Source organism: Amphiprion ocellaris, chromosome 5 (genome assembly GCF_022539595.1).
Source record: "Amphiprion ocellaris isolate individual 3 ecotype Okinawa chromosome 5, ASM2253959v1, whole genome shotgun sequence".
Lineage (NCBI taxonomy): Eukaryota > Metazoa > Chordata > Actinopteri > Pomacentridae > Amphiprion > Amphiprion ocellaris.
In genome coordinates, this window is record NC_072770.1 from 24041014 (window position 1) to 24058043 (window position 17030).

Consider the following 17030-nt stretch of genomic DNA (forward strand, 5'->3'; position numbering starts at 1 on the left):
CTCCCCCCAAGACAGATGTGATTGGTTTAAAGAATTACCACGAAGCCCGAGCACTTTTTCTTCCTATAGCAACCTATGAGCAACATTCTTTATTTCATTCATTTATGCCAAATTTCAAGAAGTTTCCTCAAGGCGTTCGAAAGCTTTTAAATTCATGACAATGAGATGGACAAAAATGGATGAACACCCTGCTGCTGCTGCACTGAAGCATGATCATCTATATATCCAATTCAACGGATTTATTACCATCAGCCTCAGCTGTACTTTGTGTTCACTGCTAAATAGCAAATGTTAACATGCTAATATTCTAATTGAACATGGCAAATACTGCTTACATTACCACTGTGAGCATGTTAGCATGCTGACAGCTTCCAGAGAAACCTGGTCAGATGTTTATTATTATGTTAATGTAAAAAAAAAAAAAAAAACTCCTTAGTTTTTGATTACACAAGGGCAATTATATCCACGTTGGTGTTCTTTACTGTGATTATAAGAGCGACAGTCAATGTGGCAGCAGATAAAGGGTGCCGCCATCATCAATCTGCTGTCAGCACCACTAATTAGGGCCTTAAGTCTTCCAGTCTATTCTTATCTCTGACTCTTTCCTCACTAACACAGAGCTGAGCAGCAGACAGCTGATCAGTGGTATGCATGAGAGGAAACATTCAGAAAACTAATAATGTGAAATAATCTTTTTAATATTTGTAGGACCATCTACATGAGCATTTAAAATTTTCCACTGCAAGGAAATGCTATTATACAGTACATTATTACAATATTTATCAGGACATTTCATTTAGCTAAGAGTAAATCTCTGTGCAAATTTCAAAACACCTAAAAGTCAAAGGTTTGAATAATTATTGGAATTAGATTTTATTAATGTTTGTTGCTTGCCTGAGCTTGAATTGTTTAATTAAGTAATTAAAGAAGTCTGTAACTTTGTCCACAGTGACCAACCAAAATCAATACAGCCAGGATCTGAGTATTATAAACACAGGTATACTTAAAATAACAGGTTTGAAATCTGCACCTAAAACCAACACAAGCAAAGTTATATAAAGTAATATTTAATGGTCAGTAATGACTGAGCCCATGTCAACCATTTCATAACTCGTAACCAACTATGGCTTTTCTGCAGATTAGAGACAAAACGACACCATGTGGAAAGTTAGCCACACTAACTTTAACAGTTTTATTTATGATTAACTTAAAGTCATTTAAGGTCATAAACACAATACTGTGTCTCAAAACTGAGCATCATCAACAGGTCAGGTAGCAAAAAAAAAAACACAAAAAAAACTTTATTGCACCAACTAAACACAGAGGAGGATTTTTGTCCTTGCCATACACTAACAACAATAAAATTTTAAACTGGAAGGTAGAATAAACCACGTTTATTTATTCTACAGCCGCTTTTTAGGTAGAAAATATTTCCACAAGTTTACGTTTTTTAAATGTATTATGACCTCCTGCAGAGAAAATCTAGTTTTTAAATTATGTTAACATGCTCATATGATGTTTTATATATGCTAGAAAAGTGATGAGTGAAACAAGCCATCTGTATCATGGCTGAGCGACTCCACCTTAAAACTGCAGTGTACCAGTGACAGTCCCAAAAACCAAAACCTGAGACACCAATCATGTCAGTTTGCAAAGAGAGGATTTCTATATCATATTCCTCTTCAGCGTCGGATCCTGGTTAGAACGTGCACGAATGAATAGTTCCGATATTGCAAGCACTCATTGTGTAGCTTTACAGTATTTGAGCAGAGTTGTGGGTGAGCTGGTGTGCTCAAGCTGCAGTAAGCATTAGAACTGCGGGCACAGATCGGCACTTTGTGAAGGAAGCAACTTCACATCTAAGCAAATTTTAAAGCAGGATTGAATTATTTTCATGGAGAAAAAAAAATCTAAAAATGTAATGATAGACAAATATGGGTTTTTAGAAGTTTATTTCCCAGACAAGAACTTCAAAACATCTGAAGAGGATCAGAGTCAGTGAACATGATAGACAGGTGCCATCTGTTATAATTTCTGAATAATAATTCATGCTTTCATAGACTTACTTTCTGTAAGTCATCTGGATGAAATAAAGCAGCTCCAACACTTAGCTCCACAAAAAATGCTCTAGTGGTATGTGGCCTTGAATGCAGATAGTTCTGGTGTAATTTGGCCCATTATTAACACAGATTAACGTTATTTGTAATACTCCCTAAAAAAAATAGTGGAATAACCTCTAAATCTACATATAGAAGTAGTAGAACATCTGATCTCCACGAACAAAATATAGTTACCTACATCTGTTATAACGAACATCTCAAACCCTGAACAAACAAAACAATGACTAGACACTGATACAGAGGCTTTAAAAAGGAAATATGTCAGTACTCAGCACAGTAGCAAAAGCTTCAAGATCAGTTTTTACCCTTCATTTTGCACTTAAGAGACAAGAAACTATGTTTATTCACAGTCTAACAGCCAACCATCTGAAGAAGAGGTTAATTTTGCTTCCTGAGTTATGCATGCACTATCGCAGCATGTCATATGAGCACATAAGCCATGTGTATAGAGGAGAGTAAGAATCAACTCGGTCTAGGTGACGTGGGTGTAGAGATGTCTCAGGAACTCTCCTCTTGTGGTTGTGTCTCCTGGGAAAACCGCTTGGCAGAACTCGCAAACATGAGACTGCAGCGCCACGTCCGACATCAGTGGACCGCCAGGCTGGCTCATGGAGTCAGCGGCCAGGGAGGGACTGTTTGTCAGAGGCGCCTGACGCAAACACACAGGAGAAGAAGAAGAAGTTAGTGAAGGACATAATAAAAACACAGAAGAGTACATATGGACACAGCTGGGATTGTTAAAGATGCTTAACCATTGCTGTGCCCAGAGCCCTGTGTCCACCAGGATGATTCCTCCCCGGATTTTCTGGCTCACTGGAAGAGGGTTCGTGGCACCTCGAGGAGTCCAGGGTTAATAAGAACGTAGCTGTTTGCTCTGCCTTCACAGAGGTCATATCCACACAGAGCTTGGACATATCTTCAGCAAGGAGATCAGAGAAAGTCGCCACATTTCTCGAAAGGCGATCAATGCCACCCTGTGCTGCAGGGTTTTGTGTTGCAGCTGTTAGTAGTTGAGGCTTTTCGAGGGGATATACAGGGACTTCACGGGTACACTGGACAGGAATCGACATCATATCACTCAGCTCTCCATTAGGAACACAGGCACCTGCAGACAGACAGATGTTTAAGCATAGTGACTGACACACTGCGAGGATCAGACTTAGGTTATTAGCAGACCTTGCTGTTTCTGCAGTGCTGCTGTGAGTTGATGTAACAGGGAAGCTTGTCTCAGGCAAAGTGACCTCAGGCAAAGAAACTGCTGGTACAGTTCATTGTATGCGTCCTCCATCTCACCAGCTCAGGGATCTGATAGTAAACATTACAGAGGAGATTACACTGAGGTGCACAGCACGCATTTACATATTGTACTTGCATTATGTACACATGGGTGCCACATTAGAAACCAAATGAGTGTAAAGCAATGATAGCAGGTTTGCTATTTTTGCAGTTGTGTGCTCACATGCTCATAGTCACAATAGGTCGACATTCACTACCAGTCAAAAGTTTGGACACAACATCTCATTGAATGGTTTTTATTGAATTATTTAGTACATTGTAGATAAATACTGAAGACATCAAAACTATAAAAGAGTACATACGGAATCATGTTGTAAACAAAAAAGTGTGAATGAAACTGAAAATGAATGAAAATTAGCCTGATGAATCTTTGGTCAGATGAGACAATAATGATTTTATTCCGGCTCCCACAGTGAATGCATGGTCCTGACAGTGAAGCACAGAGGTGGGAGTGTGAGGATATGAGGCCGCAAAATGTGTAAAATGTGTTCAGGAGGTGACATTTATGGATGATACCAAGCGTACCTGTAGATACACAAAAATACTGACTGACAAGATGAATCCCAGTCTGCAGAAGCTTACCAGGAGAGGAATATTCTAGCACAATAATGATCCAAAAGACACTGCCAAAATCGCACAAGAGTTTCTTAAACAGTGAAGACTATGACTATAAACTTCATGAATAATTATTTTGCTGTTTGCAAGAAAAAAAAGCATGCAGATTGCTGTTTCTTCCCTCATGTTTGCTTATATTTATCGTATGGAATCTAATGAAGTAGCATTTTGTAGTTCTGTAAGCAATAGGTAGCATTTTTGTTCCTTTTTTTTTGGCTAAGGTTAGTTATCTCATGTTGACTGACTGTCACATTACAACCAACACACTGAACCCATCTATACAGCCCTAATGTGCTGGTTTTGATTTATTTTTTCTGACTATCTGGAAGTTAATAAAGTTAATATAATTCATACTTCAGTCGCATATTAATACTTACTCACTTACCTCCCATAAGCTCATCTACACTTTCTGCTCCAACCGTCTAGGACTCGTTCTTCTTCATGAAGCCAAATTCCAGAGATTTCGCCTGTCAAGCCTCCATCGCAAAAATGCTTCCTGTTATTGTCAAGGAATCAAACGATGTCACCTTCTCAATATTTATATGCAAATTTAAAGCCCATTTACAGAAGACAGCCTACAACACGTCTGCAACTCTGAAATGCATTCTTCACATGAGGTCGCACAAACCAGTCACGACAGGCCTGGCTCTTCCCTCGTGGTTTTATGAAAATTATGCTCGACTAATTCAACAACATATAATCCAGTGAACAAGGAACTGATGAACAAAAGGAAGTAGCTCTTAAAAACAGGGAAGTAAAACCCCTTTAGTATAAAAGGGAACCACACCAGCTGTCGGTGAGACTAATACATGAGAGTCTGCAGAGTAGTTTTTAGCATCGACTCAAAAAAGAACAGACTCAGGCTCCATTTTTACTGTAACAGAGAATTAGCACATCATTTGTCTCAGCTGATAAGTCTGAAAAAGAGAAACGTGTATCTGAATTTTAGGTTATTGATTTGATACAACCTGCACGGCAACATCACTGTCATAGAGGTAAACTGTAAGAATTAGAGATGTTCTTTTTTAAAAAAGGGGGCAAACAGAGGTGAGGTGACAGACAACAAAATGTCTTGCAGGGTCTGTTTTTGACCACTGCTGACAGTCAAAGGAGTGTTTTACACTCCAGTGTTGTGTTTAAATGGTTTTAACAATGAGAAAACATTTGATATTAATCTTGCTATTGACACAAACAGCAACACCCTTTATGAGTCAAGTAAAAAAGTTTGCAATTAGGGCTGCTACTAATGATAATTTATGTTGTGGTTTAATCTCTTGATTGTTTTCTTGGTTAACAGATTAGTTGTTTCCACTTGATTCCATTTCTGTTATTTTTGTCTTGTACTTGTTATTCTAGCCTTCTTTATTTGTTTATGAACATATTTTAAACAGTGCAGTCGGAATAGAAGCAGTTAAAAAACAAAATAAGCGCCAACGTTTGTAATAGTTGTATAACTTGTTTTTACTGTTGTGTGAGCTTGTGTTCTCAGTTTCTTAAAGTCCGACTAAAATTTATTTTGTTTTCTGCTTCTTTTAGGTTCAACAATAAATCATGTGGCCCTTGTGAATCAATATTAAAAATAGAGTTTACTTACACTTAAAGTGATCGGTCATTCCCAGAAGGAAGTGCAGACTCATTAACTAATGGCCCTGCTGCAAGATCCGCATTTTTTTACTGCCATGACATACCTGCACCTGAACACACGACTTCACCTGTGTCAACCCCGTCTACACCTGGAAAAATGTGTCCAACAAGTCTGCCTTCAAAATAAAAGATGCAACCTGCTGTGGAACAACAAAAGACTTCTCCATTGACACAAAAATGAGACAAACATGGAAATGTAATGAAGTCATGAGTCGTTTGACCAAATCCAAATCAAAAAAGGCTGTTTTAAAAATGTGCATTTTGCATATTTTATTTTAACATTTAACTGTTGTTACATTTTCTGCAAAATTTTATTTATCCAGGTTACAAAATACGTGGGTAATCCTGAGTTATACAGTTTAGATAAATAGTTTATTTCTAATTTGTGGATTTGTGGATCTCACTTGTAAACTAATTTTGTCACAAATACTGAAATGTGTACTAAATGCATGTCTAAAGTTTCATTTGTAGAATCTAAACTCTTCCAGGTGTATTGAGCCCAAAGTTTTTAACATTATTAGCTGTTGTTTCCAGACTTCATCATTGTAAAAGTTGCAATTTTTGTCATCATATAATAAATCAACATTGTAAGTTACAATCATAAAAACTCCAGATCAATGATGTGTTCATCAGTTAACAGACCTACAGCGTGTTTATCAGATCTTTTTCCATTGAAAACAGCTACCTGCTGTATCAGAAAACTGACTACACCAAAACAGTAAATATAAAGGTCAGAAAACCAAAGCATTGAGCTGAAGGATGTTAAACTGCTCTATGAAGCCAAATGGAACTGCAGCGTACTTCATTATTTCGTCACTAAAAGTAATCCATTTTACATAAGCATGGCAATTTATTTGCACTGTTGCAATGTCACCATGCTAATATTCCTACAGGGACGATGTGCATGCTAATGTTCAGCTGGTATTAATGTCAGTATAAAGGTCATTCCACGGAAACTATTGTGTGTTTTTTATTTTAGATTAGCAAACATTTGATCCCTATCACAATGAAAATTAGGTTTTCAACCATTTATTGGACAAAATTAGGGCTATCAATAGAGCTTATACTCTTCTTATCTTCAGAAGCATCATCTCTTTTGCAGAAACAGTTTTTTGTGTAATTATCTACCAGATTCTGACATCAGTTTTCTGAATTTTTGATCACTCTCCATTGCAAACTTCCTACAGTTGCAACATGTTTGAGGTTTTCTTGCATAAACTGTCCATTTCAAGTCCACTTTGGTTCAAATCTGGGCTTTGTCTGTGTCCAATAACTTTCCATTTCTTCTTTTTGAGTCATTTCTGGGTGGATTTGCTATAGTGTGTTTAGGATCACTATCTTGTTGAAAGGTCCACTTGCAGTTCATCTTCTGGACAGATGGGCTCACATTGTCCTCAGGCACCTTTTGATATGATACAGAACTCATAGTTGAATCAGTGATTGGCTGCTGCCCAGCTCCCCTGAGGCAGCAAAACAACACCAAACCATAACATTTCCACCGCAGTGCTTCACAGTTGGTATGAGGTTGTTACCCTCAAAATCTGTCTTTGGTCAGCGCCAAACATGTCTACTGTTACTGTGGCCAAACAACTCTTTCTGTGATTTGTCTGTTCAGTTACATTAGGCCCAGAAGGCCCAATCTTTGTCTATATGTTCACTGGTAAGATGTAGTTTTTCTTCTAATGTTATTTTTGGACAGCAAAGGTCTATTTTTTGGCACGCCTCCCATGTAAGTCAAATCTCTCTCTGATTGTTGACACATTGCAACTTGTGAGTATTATCTGCTGATCCTGTGATGACATTCTGCAGTTCTTGGAGATTTCTTTATGCATCAAACATTCTATTCTTGGCCTGACTTGTCTGGAGCATCAGCATATTTGGGTGACATTTGTTTGAATAGATGTCGTGTCGTTAGTTCAAAGAGGATTATGAGTATTTGTTGAATATGTTGAAACAGCCAGAGAATTCTATGGTATGCATTTATTTCTTTACAGGACTGTACATCCTAGGCTGATGTGTTTGATTTTACATCACAAAACAAATAAAAATGTTGATCTGAGGCCTGCCCTACAAGCGAGGTGACTTCAGGTCTAACTTGGGATTTTGAGGACAACAGTGGTTCATTTGTTACTGAGCCACATCCCTGTAGTGACTTATGATGAACTCCTGACCTTCTTCAGGTGATTTTTGCCATTTAATTGCCCAATCTCCAGTCCTGCAGAGCTCGGCATGGTTCTAAGAGGGTCTTTTAGGAGGACAAAACATTTTAAAGCTGCAATTACAATGCAACTTCATTGTTCTTTAGGTTTCTTTAAGACTTTATAAGATTTGTAGTAAGTCTACTTATGTTGTTGTATTTGTTCTTTAGACAGACTCCCAAAACTACCAAACAGCTTTCACTCTGTAAGAGTTTCACACTGAATGTGAGATTACTGAAGTCTTCCTCCACATCACAATGAAAATAATTTAATTTTTAGTACCTATTATTACGTATTTGTCTTTTTTGTGAGTATATTATCCTATTATATATATATATATATATATATATATATATATATATATATATATATATATATATATATATATATATATATATATATATATATATATATATATATAAAAGCGTGTGCTGTCTAATGGTTGGAAAAGAAACCTGCACCAAAGTAACTTATGCATAATTTTAAAAGTTACTCAGATTGTCCCTTATACCAATAAGCCTGTTTATTCAGATTCACACAGTTTACAGTTTTTGCCACCTTGCATTCATGGTTTCAGGTACAGCAGCAAAACCGCACAGTTGTTTTACTAAAACTCCTCAAACCGGTTTAGGATTATAGTTTGTTCTCACATTCACGTTTAGAAAGTCTGGTTGACATATTGAGTTGAGAACCAGTTTCATGGGCCCACTTATCATAACTGTTCTTAGTTTTAATGAAGCCTGGATATGTTGAACTTCCTTCACAGTAGAGGCCTCTGGTGGTGGCGCTACAATTACAGTTCAGCCTCTGGATACCATGAACGTCTCTACAAAGTTTCATGGGAATCCATCTGATTTCTGTCTGGACCACAGTGGCGGTGGTGTCGCCATGCAAACACTGTTACTGATTAGTCACCTTCAGATAATTTAGGTCCAGCTGGTAAAATGTGACGGATCACCAGCGTTTGGTCAGAGGTGTCAGATTGTTTAACCAGGAGGGGCTGATATGTTGAGCTGTAAAGAGAGCTGTCTCTAAAATGTTTAGTCATGTTGATGTTCCACCAGCAATGAGTGTGTGTGTGTGTGTGTGTGTGTGTGTGTGTGTGTGTGTGTGTGTGTGTGTGTGTGTGTGTGTGTGTGTGTGTGTGTGTGTGTGTGTGTGTGTGTGTGTGTGTGTGTACGTGTGGCATTTGGAGTCCAGTCATGCGTTGAATGCGGCTGATATCGGGTTATAAATAGACCACCAGACTACTTTCCATACCGTCCATTCACTCAGGAGGAGCAGCACATTTTGCCTTCAGCTTGAACCCCTGACAGGCGAGTTTATAGCAGCACCTTGTGATCCTAGAGGGGTGCCAGCTAACTTTGCCTCAGACTGCTTATGTAATGCGGTGAGTGAGGGCAGGGCAGCCGTCGCTCCTGCAATACTGACAGAGTCACGTCTTTGTCATAACTTCTCCTACAGGATGATCCATTTGGCTTGTTGCCTTATTTTTAACCTAAAACACAGCTGTCAACATGCTTCTCTGGGTGTCTTATTATCATCATCTTCTGTTGCCTTGTTTGCTTGCTGACCTGGCAACACGGAGTTAAGTAAGAACTGCAAGGTTTTAATGTTAAATTCTGTTATAGCTCATTATTTGACAGGCAATTCATATGGCCTGATTGTCAGATTAAAGAAATAGTTAACCCTTTCAAGAAACTGATTTTTAATACTCCTAGAAGCTACTTACTGCCACATTTTTTAAAAAAAACTTATTGTCTTTCTGTTTGTGTTTGTATTAAATAAATGAAATATTTTTACGCTTTGGACAGAGTTAGTTGTCCCTTATAAGCTAAAGTAACAAATAAGCATCTTTAAAGTCCCTCACGATCATTGATTAAACCTCTAAAAACTAAGATCTGTGTATCAAAGGTACATATTTAGTATTTTTTTTTAAATGAATACTTCTTACCTTGCTTCTCTATACTTCCATTAAAATCAGTGAAAGTGGCTCCACCAGGCATGTGAGAGCAGTTTATGTGCCACGGACATCGATTCGGCAAATACTTCAACAGACCAGCCTTGTTTTTTAAATTTTACATAGAAATGGGTCAAAACTTTTCAATAGTTCAAATTAACGCATTCAGTGTAGCTGTGGCATTACATGTGACTCCTCACCGTTTATATATGAAGCCCCTGCCTCTTTCTTCACCCATCTCTTCTCACTCAGTGCAGCTTGAGCACCCCAGCTCACCTACAACTCTGCTTAAACACTGTTCAACAAAATTCCTGCACAATGTCAAGCTGTTAAACTGGAGTAATTCCGCCACACATGTTCAAACCAGAAACATATTGTGAAGAAGAAGAATATGTAAAGCACAGGACTGGTTCATTGGGTTTGTTATATATGAAACCCAGGAAGTTCTGTATCTTTGTTTTGGAGACTGTTGTCGATACGCTGCAGCATTAAGGTGGAAATGCTCAGCCTGCTTTTTTTGCAGGTGATATATTTTCTTGCATTACAAAACTAACAAGAAAAGCACTCAGAGAGCGCAGTACTCCACTAAGGCTGCTCAGTCGTTGTATGATTTCCAACCGATAAGTCTCGATAAATCTGCAGCGGTGGATTTGTAGTAGGATCGCAACCATGTGCTCATCAGCAGGTAGCTGACGTAGCGTTCACTTGTTGTCATAGTTACAGTGACACCGTGCCGCTATCTCACAATGATACAGAAATCTTTAACAAATCCGTGGATCCAGATTATAAACTGCATCACTGCCAAAATCTAATCACCTGGTCCCTGTGTCATTTCTGACCTTCCCGAAAAATTTCATCCAAATCCGTTATTCCGTTTTTGAGCAATGTTGTGCACGGACAGACAGATTCACAGACAAATGTATGCCGATTGTCACACAACTCTGACGCGTTCCTTGACGGAGTAACTAAATGAACTTGTTCAGACGGTAAAAAACACCTTGAAGGAGGGTGTCTTTCAACATTTCTGTTAAATACCGTGTTATCAGACTGCTATTCATGGGTGTATATGTAATAGCTTTACTCGTTTTTGTTTGGTTCACTTTGTAAGCTATCAATCAATGTAAGAAAATATTCTCAAAACAGCTCACATCAGAAAGTGACAAGGCTTTGACAAGGAAATTTAACACCAACATAAGTTTCAAAATAAGTCTACTCTTAGCGTGATGAATACACTGTAAGAACCTTCAAAGTCCGTCGCTGCGCCGTGTGAAAGTCTGTATGTTAATTCCTATTTTTAACAGCTCCTCATGTTTCCAAGGACATGTGTGATGCTTTATCACATCTGAAGCTCTTAATGTGGCTCAAGTGTCCAAAACTTCTCAATAAAGGTTATCAATGATCTTGAAACACGATATCAGTTAGAGGCTTCATCCAAGTCCAGTGTCAGCAGTCAGAGAGCAATTTGTTGATTGATGCATTTTTTTATATGTTTGCTGTACATTGTAGCGCCGCCTGTGACGGTGTGTTTGCTGATTTGCACCATGTGTTTGCTCTGACCTTGACATGCACACACACATAAACACGTACACAAACACACATATGCACGCACACACACACACACACACCACGCCCTGTCCACCAGCCCCCTCCCCGGCCACCACTTGATCCCTGAGTTGGGGTTCTCTAAGGTGTGTGTAGGTGTGTGTGTGTGTGTGTGCGCTGTGAATAACTTCCAGGCAGGCAGCCAGGAACCATCATCTGCCAGTGCAACACTATCCATCCTGTCAATCTTGTTTTATAATTGTAACATTCTCATATTCTCCGGCTGAGCAGAGAGAAGTTTCAAACATAGCGAGACGCGCACACATTTTTTTTTTTTTTTTACGATCAACTTTGCTCTCCTATATGTTCACATCTTACACATTGTGTATTTAAAAGCCTATAAAGTATGCTTTGGTAATGTGTTTCTATTCTCAAGTCTTTTTTTCCTCCTTGTGTGGCTTGAAACATCTTTTTTGTCTTTAACACATTTGCAAATGTGATTTTTTTTATCATTGCAGTAAGTTACCATAATATTAATGCATCAAACGTGCTCTCACTAAAGCTTGATGGCTAATAAGCAGAAGAAGCAAAAGACGCTGCTTCTGTTGATGTTTGCAAGCAGTTTCCATTTTCCTTCAAAAAATAAACTCAAGACTACATGCATCGTAAGAGAGACACTTGAACTCTGTTTACAACAAAACTTTACCTGTCCTGTGTTAAAATAAACACAATATAACCATTAATTTAAGTGTATTACTTCTGAAGTACTACATCAGTCTTCATTTTTATGAGTCTCCACCCAAACAGAGTTAATACTCAAGGACACAACAACCACACAGAGCACACAGGTTTCCAGCATCTCTTCTTTTCATATGCTTCAGAACGATAATTCAGCCGGCTCAATATTCACTTATAAATTTAATCCTGCCGGGACTTAGAGCTTAAGACAGTGATGTGAGGTGCACAGTTATCACAGGGATGGCATGAGCAATGACGTCTGCCAACTCATTTATCACCGGACACTCTCAGTGAGAGAGAGCAGATCCAATTACAGAGGTTTCTATGGGCTCAACAATGGCCTGCTATAAATACATTCACAGAGGGTTTTCCACAGTCGACAACACACCCACACACATCCTAATACTGTGGCACAAATATACATACGAGTCTAAAACTCCTCTCAGAGCAGGTATTTTTGTCGTAATCAGAGGCCTTTTGAGGGATTCTGCACCGTTGTGAAACGTTCTGGAAAATAAATAAGAGGGATACTGTTACAGGTTCGGTGAGGCTCAGGTGCAGGAAATGAGGAAGGAGACCCAATGAGTCTTCAAAACAAGGTTTATTCACAAATTCAGGAAGCGCCAAAAACTACAAACATGTCCGGTGGACCAAACCGGAAGTGACGCCAAAAAGAGCGTGAACAGAACAACCACAGCGAGGGTTCCCCTAGTGGGCTGGCGGAGTATAACTAAAACAAAAGAGCTAACCCACGTTAGGTAACACCTAAATAGGAAAGCTAAACAGAACAAAACGCGAAAATCAGAAGGACCAGATTCACGAGTAACATGAGCCAGGCTATAACTGGCGAACAGAAATCTACGCTGGTACTAACAGCGGACGCAATAGAAATTCAAAACTCAATAGGAATCCAAAAGGCTATGAAGCGAGCAGCAGTTATAATATACACAAACACGCAAGAACTAACACTAGATAATTCAGATTCACCAGTCTGGAATGCTCGTGCCCAGGAAGAGCATGAGTGGACGGGGAAAACGAGGGGAGGACTGGTGCTCGGCCGGCAAAGGGAGTAGAACACGGCTGGCAGGTGTACCGGGGGCTGTGGCGGTATGGTGGCTGGAAGTGGCGGACACTGACCAAGTGGGTTTCGGACAGGAGTGGTTGGAGTGGTTAGCGGCCTGGTTTCTTGATCCGAGTGCTGCAGGAACAGGTGGCACGAACTGGCGGAACCCAAACTAGAAAAAGCAACAGAAGAATTACCAAGGGATTATCGACTTTAGGAGACAGAATATTCTGAGTGACGACTAACTGTCGATCTTTTACGGTCCCACACGGAATGATGAGTTGAGTCAGGCTTTATTGTAGAGGCAAAGGCTTCTGATTGGCCCTGCTCCACCTGTTCCCACTCTGCTGCCGCTGATTACATTCACACCTGCCACCGCAGCCCTCATGCCAGCACACCTGTAGAACACAGAGATGGAGGGGGAAATGGGGAGCCCAATCTACTGCCTGCTTGGGGCAGGCCTGACAGATACGTGCACCTGTATGTAGGTGTGTGTGCAAAACAGATATAGGCAAGAAAGAAAGAAGGACGTGCAAAGAAACACAGAAGCCTCCTCAGAGCACTAAACAGCTTCATGTAGTTATTTACAGCTCAGTCCATCAATAAACGACAGGTGCAGCATCCTCACAAACAAACCTATTAGCTTTCCTCCCACTGGAACAATATCATCTGCAGCAATCAGCTGCACTCAGAAACACACACACACATCCCTACACACACACACACCCCTACACACACACACACACACCCCTACACACACACACCTACACACACATCTACACCTACACACACTTTTATAAAAGCACTTGTGTCTTGGGATGTGGTCTCAGAGAATGAGCTCCCTCCAGGGATTCCCTCAGCCACTGGCCTTCCCAAATTCTGGCTTAGGACCAGCTCCTCTGCCTCTGTTACAGGTGGTGCTGCTGGGCCACCTCCCTTTTTATAGGCATCTGCTTTCTTTCTGTTGGCTGAGAGGAAGTCTGTGTTAGTTTAAATAGGCTTAATTGTTTGACAGAACATGATATGGATACAGACATTTAGGCTATGTGTGGGATAGAACCACTGCACAGTCAAACAGCCACTTAATAATTAAGCTACTTTACAATGTAAAACATGATCAAAATGAGGTAGCTCCATGAGATTATGCTGACTTCTTACCTGTTTGAACAATGTTCTTATATTTCATCTTCAGCTGCTGCCACATGCGCTTCTCCCCTGCAGGATTGCACCTAAATGAAATAACAGAATAGACTGCTATTAAACAGTTTTCCTGTAATATTATTGTGATTTAAACTTACGCATTGACTCGGGCAGCAATGTTCTCCCACACCGTCTCCCTCTTTTGCAGCTGCAGGTGTTGCACTTCTTTCTAAAAACATAGATAGTTAGATAGATAGATAGATCGATAGATAGATAGATCGATAGATTGATCGATCGATCTGTGAAACAGAAAACCCTGAGTTTCCCTCATTTCAGGGTTAACAAACTCAGAGTTTTCACTAAACCTACTGTTAGAAGATTTTTTATATTATCACTAATGATAATATAAAAAACCTTCTAACATTCCCTCCTGTTTATCATTAATACATTCCTTTATGATCAACACATTCAGAACTGGTCATGGGATGAGGCCACATTATTTCTAAACCACAGTTATTCACTGTTGCTGAATAAAAACAAAATTGACTGAAAAAGTACACAGGGTGTGCTCTAACACAGTAAATAGCTGAGAAAACCCCACAACAACATGTCTAAACTTTGAATTTATTGTTGCAAAATAAATTTAACATGACATTGTTTCTTTGAGAACCAGTTTAATGACAACATTCATACAACATAAATCATCCAATGATCTGCATGTCATGCAAAACATAGAAGATAACAGAGAGTGATGCAGAACAGATCTAACAAGTAGTACATCTTAATATTCAATCTAGACAGTAGTAGTTTCTCCAGTTTTCCTCTGGAATGAACTCCCCCATTCAACTTCACAGACATCAGCAAGCAAGTAGAGAAGCAACTAGTCCAAATCACAATAACCATCCCTTTTTTTTTTTCTTTTTTTTTTTTTTTTTAAACTGCTACAGAATACAGAAGAAAAATACAACCACCCAAGCAGGTACAATCCTGCTGGGCAATTGACACATCTACTATGTGCAGGAGATCCTTACAATGACAGCCTTACTTCACACAATGACACAAATACAACTGAATACAGGACACAAAATAGCAAAGAAAAAAAACCATTTCACCATTTTAAAAAAAGCTGGAAGTTTCCTTTAAAAACTAATAACATCCACAGGACAACAGTGTACAGCAGCAACAGCCTGATAAAATACAGCTCCAAAATGTGACTTATACTCAGTATGTTGTTGCAGGTTATTAGCAGGGATGGTGAATGTGAATCAAGGACAGCCTTGAAGCTATTTCTTTAATATTAAATCTGAATTTCATCATCATAGAAAGACAAGAGCATGATGGGGTTTTACAAATTGTAATTAAATACATCTTTTGGCTCAAATAAGATAAAAGCCTTATAACTATTTTGGGTCATTTGGATAACATGTAAATGCTCTGATTAGACACATTCTCTACAAACACAACTGCTTATGCAATAATGTAAGATCTAAATATTATTGAACATGCAGTTTTTTAGCGGAAACTGTGAATACAGCACTTGCAGTCAAGATAAACTTTGAATAAGTGGCATATACATGAGCAAGCTTAACAGAGCTAACGTTGTAATTTATATACAGTTGACATTGTGCTTCCAACTGAGACTGAAAGTCATGTAAGCTTCCTTTGGCTTATGGTGACGACAATACACAATTCTTTCATCACTCTGAACAGCAGATATTTGAATCTAAAGACACAGTCGATCCAAAGATGAATGTAAAGTGAAGCAAAGTGCTGCAAAACCTCTTTGCTGAATGATGGTGACTTTTGTGGATATGGACCAAACTGACCACAAATGTGCACCTCTGGAGACAGCGATACCAGCAGACTGGACAAAACCTGGACACAATGGTGGCATATAAATGACTGGATTTGAGTTTAGTGTGTTAAATATTGCATGTATAAACTCTGACACTTGTTGGCAGGTTACTGTTTCCACCTCTTGCATGTAATGCAGCTCTGTCAGGACATACATCGATCAGCCACAACATTATGACCACTGACATTATGACCCCCCCCCCAACCTCACTTCCCAGAGACCTAAACGGTGGGTCTGCACATTACCACACCAGCATATACTGTCCTGAGAAGGCATAGTCTGTACACTATGTAAACTCTATTCAGTTGGAGCAGCAGCAAAAACAGCTCCTTCAACCATATATATATAAACATACCATGATTAGTCTTGATGTCAAGCAATTGTGCAAAGTTAAACTGATGAATACATCATTGAATATCATAAATATGCTTAATTTACAGTAGAGCAGTCAGCAGGTATCATTTGCTGGTATCATTTTTTTTCTCTGTGGCACTGTAACTTCATCATTGGTCTCGCCATTAGTCAGTCCATTCTGCAGCATAGAATGGTCTGACTGCACCTCAGTATCATTGTGATGGACAGTGATGAGAGGAATTGTCTTGATGGAAAATCTGCATGCAGGAAAGCAAGCACTGTTATTAAAATGGATCATTTATAGGGGGAAGAGGTAGCCTTGCTAGGCTAGGACCTTTTAAATGTGGTAGGTTGCTGCTGAGGTGATTGTTGCTGTTTCTCATAATGAGGGGGATTTTGAAAATCATAACACATAGGTATCAGAAGGGGAGGTGGAAGCCACATAAAATGTGACGTCTTACCTCGTCGTCAATAACACAATAAACCCTGATGGCTGTGACAGCTC

General features: G+C 39.2%; 1 protein-coding gene across 3 annotated transcripts; it reads right to left on the bottom strand.

Moving 5' to 3' along the window:
- Nucleotides 1-1935: 1935 nt before the first annotated feature.
- zgc:113184 (uncharacterized protein LOC553745 homolog) lies at nt 1936-5751 on the bottom strand. 3 transcript variants are annotated; one of them, XM_023287175.3, is made up of 5 exons: nt 5626-5751; nt 4417-4527; nt 3297-3425; nt 2873-3225; nt 1936-2769 (listed from the first exon to the last, which is right to left on the bottom strand). In XM_023287175.3, the coding sequence occupies exons 3-5, from the start codon at nt 3406-3408 to the stop codon at nt 2593-2595; spliced, it is 642 nt and encodes a 213-aa protein (XP_023142943.1). In that variant the 5' UTR covers nt 3409-3425; nt 4417-4527; nt 5626-5751; the 3' UTR covers nt 1936-2592. The 3 variants fall into 3 exon arrangements, with proteins under 3 accessions (XP_023142943.1, XP_035811696.1, XP_054866421.1); XM_035955803.2 differs by having other exon boundaries at nt 4409-4527; XM_055010446.1 differs by lacking the exon at nt 5626-5751 and having other exon boundaries at nt 4417-4950.
- Nucleotides 5752-17030: the final 11279 nt, after the last annotated feature.

Coding starts and splice junctions, on each gene's coding strand:
- zgc:113184 (XM_023287175.3), bottom strand. CDS start 3,408: ATGGAGGACGCATACAATGAACTGTACCAGCAGTTTCTTTGCCTGAGG. Junction 3,226..3,296: donor AGCACTGCAGAAACAGCAAG/GTCTGCTAATAA, acceptor GTCTGTCTGCAG/GTGCCTGTGTTCCTAATGGA. Junction 2,770..2,872: donor GGGCTCTGGGCACAGCAATG/GTTAAGCATCTT, acceptor TGTTTGCGTCAG/GCGCCTCTGACAAACAGTCC.